Source organism: Nyctereutes procyonoides, unplaced genomic scaffold (genome assembly GCF_905146905.1).
Source record: "Nyctereutes procyonoides isolate TBG_1078 unplaced genomic scaffold, NYPRO_anot_genome, whole genome shotgun sequence".
Classification (NCBI taxonomy): Eukaryota; Metazoa; Chordata; class Mammalia; order Carnivora; family Canidae; genus Nyctereutes; species Nyctereutes procyonoides.
The window spans coordinates 37,515,603-37,527,117 of record NW_026575042.1 but is presented as its reverse complement, the minus strand read 5'-3'; the positions used below and the strand labels follow the sequence as shown (position 1 = coordinate 37,527,117).

Sequence of the window (11,515 nt, the reverse complement as noted above, 5' to 3'; positions counted from 1 at the left end):
GTCTTTATGGGGCGGCTGACTGACAAGAGTGGGGGTCAGGCTGGTTCCTTGTTTCAAGGGAAGCTGGAAAAGAGGGCCCCCTAGCTCTTCTAGTCAAGAGGCCCTGGCCCATACAATGGAGGATCTCCAAAACTCAGCTCAAAGGGGCTAGATGGCCAGAAAGAATGACAATTCCCTCTTAGGGACAAAGTGGACTATCTCCTAACAACCAATAAGATTTAAAACTCTGAAACTTCTGGGAAGAGGAACACATGAACTCAAATGTGTGAGGGCTAATAGTAATTTTTGATTTCTCTATTAAAGAAGCATGTGGATATTTACTGAGTGTCTACTATGAGCGAATCCCTGAGGGAGTAGTATCCTGTCTTACCATCTGGTCAGGATCTAGGTTCCAAACATCTCTCTATAATTTTCCCCAGGCTTAGGATTTTTCTCTTTCCTGCAGAAATCATGGAAATGGTCTCTCTTTAGGAAACAGAAGTTTCCCAGGCATCCATGATCCCTTTGAATTTCTGTTCAGATGTCAATTCATTTGCACCAAATTGTTACACCCCCTTTATTAATTTTATCAGCAGTAGGCTCCTGGCACATTTTCTGTCATACAAAGGGGAGAATGAGCTATCTTTCTAAAACATTCTAAAGCATACTTGAATTAAATGGTGTTCTTATAGAAATCAGAGAGGGACATTACAGATCACAGATGGAAGGAGCCTCAAGATGTTCAATGCTTGCAAAGTAACAAACAATAGAAAGAATGAAAGATAGAAATGGGATTTGCTAACAGATGGTCAGTATGAAAATATGCAATCCTAATTCAGATATGCAGATATGTATCTTTATGAAGAAAACTGTAAATGGCAACTAAAATGGTAAATATATACGATTTTTCTTCTTATTTAAATCTCATTGAAAAGATAATGATCTAAACAACAACAACAACAATAACCACAAAGCACAATGGTTTGTGGGGTTTATAATATGTGTATAAATAAAATTTATGATAACAAAAACACAAAGGCTAGGTTGGGTGAAATGAAAGAATATGTTTGCAAGGTTCTCATGCAATATAAGCATTGGTAAAATATCACTTGGAGGTAGAGCATAAGTTAAAAATGTGTAAACCTTAGAGCAACCACTAACATAACAAAACAAAAAGCTATAGTTTATAAGCCAAAAAAAAAGGGGGGGGGAGATAAGATGAAGCATAAACAATACTCAAGTCACCCAAAAGAAGGCAGAAAAAAGAAGAAAAAGGGAATAAAGAACAGATGGAACATGAACTTCCTTTTAAAAAAAAAAGGCAACACATATTTCTTGTAGGCAGTATAATGTTTAAAGTTGGACTTGCTTTTTTACTCACAAAAAAGAATCCGGGCATAGACAAATTCACTGATAAATTTTATGAGACATTTAAGGAAGAAATAAAATCAATTCTACATAAATTTTTCTAGAAAAATGAAAAGGAAAGAATCCTTTCCAACTCATTCTATGGGGTCATTATTATCCTGACACCAAAACTAGAGAAAAGACATTACAAGGGGAAAAAGAAAGATACAGACTATACCCCTCACAAAATGAAAGCAAAAATTTTAATGTTAATAAATCAAAATAAAAAATAATTTATTTTTTAAAAGATTTTATTTATTTATTCATGAGGGACCCAGAGAGAAAGAGACGCAGAGACATAGGCAGAGGGAAGAGAAGCAGGCTCCATGCAAGGAGCCTAATGCAGGACACAATCCCAGGACCCCAGGATCCTGCCCTGAGTCGAAGGCAGATGCTCAACCACTGAGCCACCCAGGCATCCCTCAAAAATAATTTAAAAGGAAGAATATATTACTGGTGAGTTTATCCCAGGAATGCAAGGCTGGTTTAACATGTGTCAACTGATCAAAGCAATTAACCATATTAATAAACTAAAAAAGAAAAACCATATAATTATCTCACTACTTGTGCAAAAATGTTTGACAAAATCTAACATCCACTCCACATAAAAACTCACAGCATATAGCAATTCTTTTTGAGGGAACGTTTTCAATGTGTTAAAGAACATTTATGAAAAACCTTTAGCTAACATCTTAGTTAAAAGTGAAAAACTGAATACTTATGCCCTTAAGCATCAAAAAAAATATCTATTCTCACTGCTTCTATTCAACCTTATACTGGAGGGCCTAGCCTATGCAATAAGGCAAGGGATATAAATAAAAGGCATCCAGATTAGTAATTAAGAAGTAGAGAATGGGGTCTTTATTTGCAGACAGCAAGGTCCATTATGTAGAAAGTTCAATGAAATTTACAGAAGACACTGGAACTAATGAGTGAGTGTAGCAATGTTACAGGACATAAGATCTATATACAAAAATCAGTTGTATTTCTGTACACCAGGTAGCAATGATCTGAAGCAGAAGCTTTATTTGTATTTGTCCCAGTCCAGAGGCCATGCAAATGTCCATCAATGGTGAATGGATAGTTGTGATGTATTTATCCAATGGAATGCTACTCAGCCAGAAAAAGGAGTGAACTATTGCTACCCATAAAACTAGGATGCATTTAAAGTAATTATGCCGAGTGAAAGAATCCAGATTAAAAAAAGCACATACAAACCAAATATATCTGAGTGATCAAGCTATTCAACTCCAAACTTCGGCTCCAGTTAACGAAGGACACATTGACAATAGGAAATTATTAGTGACCTGGAGGGCAAATCAGGAAATGTTTTATTCATTTTCAAATGTGGATGAGAAGTGGCAAGTGGATTCCAATGGTCAGAATCTTCCTGATTATTAATCCGTGTGACCAGTTGTAAATGCTCATCCTTCCAAATCAATTCATCTGCAGAGAATCTGGTTCTTTTATATCATTAATATGGATAAGTTCAAACACTAAGAATAGAATGGACAGTATAATAAACTCTCATGTTCCCATTACTCAGCTCCAACAATTTTCAACTTGTTGCCTATTTTGTTTCATCCATACAATCCCCATCCATTCCCTGTGACTCCAGCCCCAACATCATGCCTGCCGGTCCATCTGGAACTATTTGTTTGTATTTCCACCAAAAGAGATTATTTCCAGTCTCCGTTTTAAATTTCTAAGAATTCAGACCCAGTCCTGGCAACTTCATCTGAAAATCTTGGAGGAGTTTGGGAGGAATGTAGAACTGCCCACACACTGATAAAGGAGAAGTGATTTACTAGCCAAGATATTTTTTTCAAGATAAGGAAAAAGGCTTGTCTTCTCTTCTCTGTTTACAAAAAGAAAAAAAAAAAGCTGATTTTTCTGTAACTAGTGGGCAGTGATATCCTATTAGGCTCTATGTGACAGTCCCAGGGGCTGTTGTGTAACATGACCGTTACCCAGGGAAGAAATGTGCTTTTTTAGATGGAAACGTGAAACCTCTCCCCTGTGTGCAATTGGGCTCATAAGGGCACCCGCACTTGCTTTATAGGAGGCCACTCGGAATGGGAAATCTTTGAACAGATGTTGCACTCCTGGGAGTGCTTCGAGGACCTCGGCTCTCTGGAAGTGTTTTCCTGAGACAATGGGATACTTTATATTCTTCAAAACCTTCAAATCCCCCAGCCTTCTTTATCTCTTCTCCTTTTTCCTCCTCCTCCTCCTTCTCTCTTCTTCCTCTCCTCCTTTTTCCTCCTCCTCCTCCTCCTCCTTCGGAACCCTCTCCCTTCTCAGATTCAATCACTATACTATTACTGTCAAGGGTAATACTGCATTAAATCCAAAGCATTTCCAGTGAGAAGGAAGTAACTTTTGAGGGAATACACCCCTCTCCATTTATTTATTTATTTATTTATTTATTTATTTATTATTAAAAATTTTTATTTATTTATTCATGAGAGTCACACAGAGAGAGGCAGAGACAGGCAGAGAGAGAAGCAGGCACCCTGTGGGGAGCCCGATGTGGGACTCAATCCCAGGACCCCGGGATCATGACCTGGGCCAAAGGCAGACACTCAACCACTAAGCCACCCAGGAGCCCCAATATTGCATCTTCTGATTGACGTGGCATATCTCTCCATTTATTTAAGTCTTCTTCAATGTCTCTTGCAAATGTTTTACAGTTTTTGGTGTAGAGGCCCTGTATGTCTTTCAGAGATTTTCCTACTTTTGTTATGATAAGTGGCACTGGTTTAAATTTCATTTTCTAATTGCTGTTCATATGTAGACATGCGATTTAAAAAATATTGACTTTGTATTCCCTTATTAATTCTCACAGTTTTCGGGATGCTTGGGTGGCTCAATGGGTGAATGTCTGCTTGTGGCTTAGGTCATGATCCCAGGGTCCTGGGATTGAGTCCCACATCGGGCTCCCTACATGGAGCCTGCTTCTCCCTCTGCCTGTGTCTCTGCTTCTCTATCTGTGTCTCTCATGAATAAATAAATAAAATCTTTAAAAAATTCTCAGTTTTCTATAGATTTGTTTCTATGTATTCAATGATGTCATCTGCAAATAATGATGGCATTATTTCCTTCCTTCTAATTTTTATACCTTTTAATTTTTTGTTCTTGTCTTATTGAACTGCCTAGGGTTTCCAATATAACGTTGTATAGAAGTGGTGAGAGTGGGCAAGCTTTTGTGTCTGTCATCTCAAGCAGGTGGGAACACTGTCACCAAGCTTGTCACTGGCTTATTTACTCCCCAAGCCCATCAAAGAGGTGGAGGGCATCATTATTTTGGCCAAATGCATCATCTTGCTTAAGGTAGCAAGGTTTGGAAATTCCAGGAGCCAAAGCATTCTTATAGCGGGATCTCACCATCTCATTTCTTCTAATGAAACAGTAAGTTCAAGACCAAGCCATTCTCGGTCATTCTGTATTTTTCATTCTATGGCTATTTTGATTGATCATGAGGATCCTCTCCAGGAAATTCTTCATACGCTTGGGCCCCACAGGTCGGGGCTAGGTGGGGTTGGAATGAATTTATCAAGAACTGTGCACCATCAAGGCAGAAGTGAATGGCCCTTCCATCCTGGTTCTGGAGAGCAACCCACTCAGCTTCACTAAAGGAAGAAGGAGAGTTGGGAAGTACTCCCTGGCTTTGGACTTTATCACATAGATGACAAGTGCCCTTCAAAATCTTCCCTTCCCTGAGAATTGTGGGTGGGCTGGGATAGCTTTCTCAGTTCTGTGATATACATTCTCACTAATGTCAACCCTGTTTCCACTGAGACCACTTAATTAAGCACCTCTTGGTGGTGGTGGTGGTGGGGGAGGGTAGTTTGACCTGGCTGCACATTAGAATCACCTGGAGAGTTTTAAAAACCACCAAGACCCAGGTCCCACCCCAGAGATCTTGGTTTAATTGGTCTGGGGAAGGAGCTGGGCCCTGGAACTTTTTACAAAGTTCCTCAGGGCATTCTAATGGGCATCCAAGCTTGCCTTGTCATATCATGCAGCTCATGATGCAAAGAGGACCCAAGAATTCTGTCCTTGTTGTCTGGGAGTTCATCATCTAACCAGGGACATACCTGTTATCCCTGGCATCCGGGCAGAGATCCTGGGTGTCTGTGGGCGTCTTGGATATCAGTGACTGGGGCCGTGAGACACTTCAAACTTAAGTCTAGAACTAGCAGACTCCCCTCCTGAAGCCGCCCTTGGTTGAGTGCGCCTGTGTATGAGATTGCATTACAGTTATAGTCCAGAGAAGTGAACTAAAATCGTTGACTCAGATCCAGACAGTGACACCCATGAGGGAGGGTGGCAGTGAGAGGTCTTGATGTTGTGCTATGGGAAGGATGGACCTAGGGGTGGATCACAGAACAGAGACCTCCTGTCAAGAAGCTGTCACTATTCAGCTTTGGCCAACATCACCATGGAGGAATGTGGGCCTGGTCTTACCAGATCTCCCCATTTTTCAAGAGAAGTCAGAAATCTGGATTTTCTGTTAAACCACTTGATTTTTCTTTCTTTTTTTTTAATTTTTATTTATTTATGATAGTCAGAGAGAGAGAGAGAGAGAGAGAGAGAGAGAGAGAGGCAGAGACATAGGCAGAGGGAGAAGCAGGCTCCATGCACCGGGAGCCTGACGTGGGATTCGATCCCGGGTCTTCAGGATCACGCCCTGGGCCAAAGGCAAGCGCCAAACCGCTGCACCACCCAGGGATCCCCCCTACTTGATCTTTCTGAGTTGGGCTCGATTTTATTTAAACACACACATTGAGTGGGATGATGAAACATCTGCAGACTGGAATGCAACCTAGCCCCCGGAACTAGAAGGAAAAGAAGACCAACTCTGTGTTTGGGCCTAAAAGTGGAGATTTCTGCTCTTTGCCAGGGACATGGGGACAGATGCTGCATCATCTCCTGTCCATTTGTTGAGGTGCAGATGTGCCTCCTGCTCAGAGGCTGCAGCTGGGAGTAAGGTTTTGGGGAGCAGGTGCAGCTGTCCTGGGCACAAATCAACCACCACTGTGTTGTTACTTGCTGCCACTTTGGCTGCCACATTGTGAGGTGATGACATCTTTGTTTCTTAGTGAAAGGTGGCCCCCAAAGAAGCCAGCAGCTGTCATGAGGGTTTGAAGAGAAAACAGTGGAAAGAGGATGGCTTTTGTCCAGAAAGTGGCAATGTTAGATGGGGTAAAGCATGGACCAGGGACCTCAGCAGGGCTCGGCTCTCTGGGGGACTGGGCCCCCCTCATGCTCTATTCTTAGACAGTTAGAAAGCAGTTAGTGGGCCTGTCTCAGCAAGTGCCTCCATCAGAAACAGGTCATGGAGAGAAAGGCCAAACCCCAGAGAACATGCCAAGGATGAGAGGAGGCTGGGGGCTGGGTTATGCTGGGCACTGGCTCTGGGGAGTGGTCGTAAGGCTCCCAGGCTGCCTGCCAGGAATACTGACACCCCCCCCCCATACACACCCCAGGGTGGACTGACCTGCAGCTCAAGGCAGAGTGGAGGCTCTTCCCCTCAGCCCAACTCACCAGGGCACAGGAGCTCCCACCTCGAGGAGGATGGGACAGCAGGAATTTCCCTGACTCAGGGACTCCCCACCCCCCTACTTCATATGTATGGCTCCTCTCATTTCTTCCCAACTCTGCATCTCTGTACTGGTTTTTCTTGACCCCTGTCAGCCCTGGGCGCCTTCCACTCCCTGCCCTCCAGTCCCGCCCAGCTCCTGTCTTCCCTCTGACGTCATTCCGTGGCTTTGCTTCATGTTCCCTGTCTCCCCTTACAGTGAGAGCTCCATCAGGGCCGGGTCACATCCCTGCCTTCCTGCTCCAGCAGTGCAGGTGCACCCCAACTCCCAACAATGCCCGCCAGTATCTGCGGAATGGCGAGGGGAGTGAAAGGGCCTAGGCCCCAGGGGCCCCCTGGCCAGGTTCTTGGCTCCAGCAGGAATCCCTCCCCATCCCTCCAGGACTTGCCCTGCAGGTTCCATGGACATCCCAGCTATAAGGGGGGACTTCCACACTCACCTCCACCTCACTGGTCTTTGGTGAGGCCATGTGGCTCGTCCACCACAGTTTGGAAACAACAGGCCCAGGCTCTAGCATCCCAAGACTCCCAGCCCATGGGGACGGGAGGGGCTCTAGCCCAAGCACTTGGTTGAGGGCCCTGGACGTCAGGAGAGGCCTCCTCAAGACAGGAGGTGAGGAGTGGACTCCCAGAGCAAAGGTTGAGGGGTGGCTCCCTGGAGGAGGGTCAATCTAAGCCAATCCCGGAGAAGGTTCTAACGTGAGGATGGGGAGAGCATTGCTGGGGTGAAGGAAATGGCATGAGCAATGTGTGGACAAGACGGATGCTTTTACACAGGAAGGCTGGTGCTGAAACGGACCCTCGAGTTGGGAGCGGAGGGGTCCTCATCCACTGGCCACCTGCTCCGGCCCCTACGGTGTGTAGAGAAGGAAGTGATGCACCCAAGGTCACAACATATAAGGGACAAGGCTGGGACCCAAACCCCGGCCTCCTGACTCCGAATCTGAGCCCAGCTTCCAGCCCCGAGATGAGAGCAAGGGAAAAAACACTGTCCTTGGTGGTAGGTTTAGCAAGTCTGATGCTTTTGGTCTGTCCTTACCAAGGTTGTCTTTGCTTCCAAAGCAGAGAGGAGGGAAGAGGGCCTCCTTCCCCAGGGAGCCTTCCCTTCGGGCCCTATCTTCCTATACCCCCTTCATGCCCTCCCTCTCACTTTATTGGTCTGTAACATCAGTAAACCTCTCCCCTGGAGGGATAGATCTGCCTGGCCCTGGGTCCTCAGACGTTGGCACAGGGCAGGTTGGTGGCCTGTATGGCTGAGTGCCTGCTGTGCCAGTCCTGACCCCGACTTGCTTGCAGCCCCAAGCCTGCCTAGGCCGCACACTCACCCGTCAGCAATTTGCACTACTCCTTGATGATGACATGCGCTTCCAAAGTTGCATCCGGCCCCACCTTGGGGTCTGGTTTGAGATTGTTATCCCATAGGGTTCACCCTGCGGGACGCCCCCTGCAGAACCACCCCTTGGGCACCCTCACCCTGGCACCAGGAGGTCAGTCTGTGTTTCCACCACCATGACTAGCTTTGTGCGGAGCCAGGACCCAGGCACATTCGTTCACCCAGGGCAGGGCAGGCCTTTGTAAAATGACCGGGGTTCGGGCTCACGTGGCAACAAGACCGAAGAGGCGAGAAGGGCCTGGAGAGGGGTCCACATCCCCGCCTTCTGCGCACCTGGGGTCACCAGCTAGGCTGATGCAAGACACCCGCCCGCCCTCCCCACAGCATCTAATAAACAGCCGGAGGACTGAACGACAAACTTTATTAGAAACGCTCCTCATTCATCAGTCAAATTCACATTGAGGTGGGGGGAGGCAGTGCCGTCTGGGGCTCTGGAATCCCACTGCTGTGGCAATTTCCAGTTGAAAACGGGTCTGGGCAGAGAGCTTCAGGAACACACGAGAGATGCCCAACGGTGGCTGCAGCGGCAGCAGCAGCAGCGTCCCCGGGAGGGGGCAGGCAGAGAAGGGGCCGCCCGCGTCCACCCTCCCGGTTACAGGGCTGCCCCTGGGGCCCCCAGCTGATAAATAAACAGCACATCACACACACACTTGAAACAGAAACAAACTTGTACATGTCTCCTAAAGTGAAAAAATAATTCGCTCCAATAAAGCTTTGCGGCAGCCAGGCACCTCCAGAACGGACGGCTGCCTAGAGACCCTCCCAGCACCCCAGGAAGGCTCCCCAGCCTGAGGACATCATCCACTTGGGCGGCACAGTGCCCCAAATCCCCCCTTTAGCACCTTTGGACTAAGTACTGCCCTCACCACGTTCCTCTTTTACAATGCAGCGTGATTGAAGATACTACTACTACTACTACTAAGGATACTCTCTGTCCCTGGGGTGAGTTAGACTCAGCTTCCCTGAATAGAGGTGCCTGGGGGAGCCCGAGAGCTGCGGGTCAGCGGGGGGGACAGAGGGTGCTGAAGGGGAGAGTAAACAATGTTCAGAGAGGTAAGCTGCAAGGGGTCCAAACACTGCGTTGTCCACTTGCCAATGCTGCAGTTGGGCATCCCTGGGGAACAGCCTTGCAAAGGGGCACAGCGTCCTAAAGTGTCGAGGGGTGGGGGCCCGGGGGGGGGGGGCACCCGCATCAAGCTGCTTTCATCATTCATTATTCAGAGGCAATTTTCTCCCCGAGCCGGCCAGCTTCCCCGGCCCTGTCTGCACCAGAGCACGCAATAGAAGTGCCTCCTGCCCAGATGTTCTATTCATTCTCTCCAAGAAGGAGACCGGCTCTCTGAGCAATACCGGTGGCCGCTGGGTCTCGGTGGGCAGGTGGGATCTCGGCTGGGCGTAGGCTCCGGGCTCATCACGGCCACCAAGGAGGTGCCTGACTTACCAAGGCCGCAAATACTGTTGGCAAGAGATGTTTCGTTCTCCAGGTTGGGAAAGGTGTCCTGGTCCTTTCAAAGAACTGTGTGTCCTGGTGCTCCTTCCTGAAGGTACTGCGTGACCACGAATGACAGGCCCTGCTGGCTGTGGGTACCCACTGCTGCTCCGCAGCCTCACTGGTACTGCAGATAGTTTTTGAGAGACTGAGGCAGGGGCAGGGCGCCGATGTCTTGTAGGCGCTGGCGGCCCAGGGCCAAGCGGATGGATCTCCGGCACAGGTCCATCAGCGGCAGGGGCTCGGCTGCAACGAGAGGGGCAAGTGGATTAGTCTTGCTGGTGCCCTCCACACCTACTTGCCCCTGCCTACCCTCTGCCCACTGGTGGCACCCCTGCTCCTCTGAGCTGACCTTCAGGGCCTGGGGGGCTCCTCCTCCAAGAAGCCTCTGGTTATATTAGCTGGGGGCTTAGAGCAGTGTTTTTTTTAGACTGGTTAGGCTAAAGAATCATGAAATCAATTTATTGGATGGTGATCAGCAATGGAAGGAAGGAAGGAAGGAAGGAAGGAAGGAAGGAAGGAAGGAAAGAAAAAAAAGAAAAAAGAAAGAAAGAGAGAGAGGGAAATAAAGAAAGAGAAAGAAAGAAAGAAAGAAAGAAAGAAAGAAAGAAAGAAAGAAAGAAAGAAAGAAAGAAAGAGAAAATGGAGAGCAATGAACAGAGCACGGGTGAGTATCACTCCGTGAAAGCTTTGTCTCTGATGTAAGGAAGTGTTCAGTATGTCTCAGTGGAAAAAACACTTCTCATGATAAAAATGAAAGCCTCTGACCTGGGAAGGGATCTGCAGTGGGCTTTCTCTTAGAAGCTGGTTGGGCTTGGGGAGGCTGTTTGAAATTCCTGTGAACCCTCAAACTTCTCCTGTAGTATCTTTTGATGATCAGCAGAGGGATGCATTTTCTTCTACTATCCAGTTGTGAAAAAATTTATGAATAGCCATAGAATCTCTGGATGTAGGACCAGGTTTAGTTTTGCTGTCGACATGTTTATTAAGCCCTTACCCTCTTCCAGGCCTTCTGATTGGACCCCGAGATGAGATGCAGAGATAACTAAGCCAAGACCAGAGGCAGCCCTTGAAGTATTCTCTAACTGGTGAATCATTGTAATAAAGTATAATACACATGATAATTCCTAATGCACAGGGGACAGAAACTGGGCAGTTCCTGTGGAAGGATCGGTTAAAAGCTTCAAAGAGAGGATAACTGAATGAGGGTTTGAAGGGTGAATAGGAGTTTGATGTGATGTTAGGGAAGGGCACGTTCTAGGCCAAGAGAATAGGCGAAGGCAGAGAGGCATAGGACAGGCTGGGAGGCCCGGAGGGAGAGGAGAGGTGTTGGTCTGCTGGATCAAGAATGAAGATGGTGGTGGTTACATGTCTCATATAAGCTAAGTTAGGGAAGGGCACGTTCTAGGCCAAGAGAATAGGCGAAGGCAGAGAGGCATAGGACAGGCTGGGAGGCCCGGAGGGAGAGGAGAGGTGTTGGTCTGCTGGATCAAGAATGAAGATGGTGGTGGTTACATGTCTCATATAAGCTTGTACATGTTCCCCAAGAATACAGGAATGTGCTAGAAGCCTGAAGCTGCATCTTCACACTTATTTTTTTAGTAACAGAATAAGTGAGGGGTTAAAAGCATTCTGTAGGGCA

At 46.9% G+C, this 11,515-nt stretch overlaps 1 protein-coding gene across 3 annotated transcripts in view; it reads right to left on the bottom strand.

Moving 5' to 3' along the window:
• Positions 1-8,728: 8,728 nt before the first annotated feature.
• SPSB4 (splA/ryanodine receptor domain and SOCS box containing 4) overlaps positions 8,729-11,515 on the bottom strand; it is an 80,995-nt gene continuing 78,208 nt past the window's right edge. For all 3 annotated transcript variants that reach the window (XM_055320863.1, XM_055320862.1, XM_055320861.1), the window contains one exon: positions 8,729-10,119. In XM_055320863.1, the coding sequence (XP_055176838.1) occupies positions 9,992-10,119 (128 nt within the window). In that variant the 3' untranslated portion in view covers positions 8,729-9,991. The remainder of the gene's footprint in view (positions 10,120-11,515) is intronic.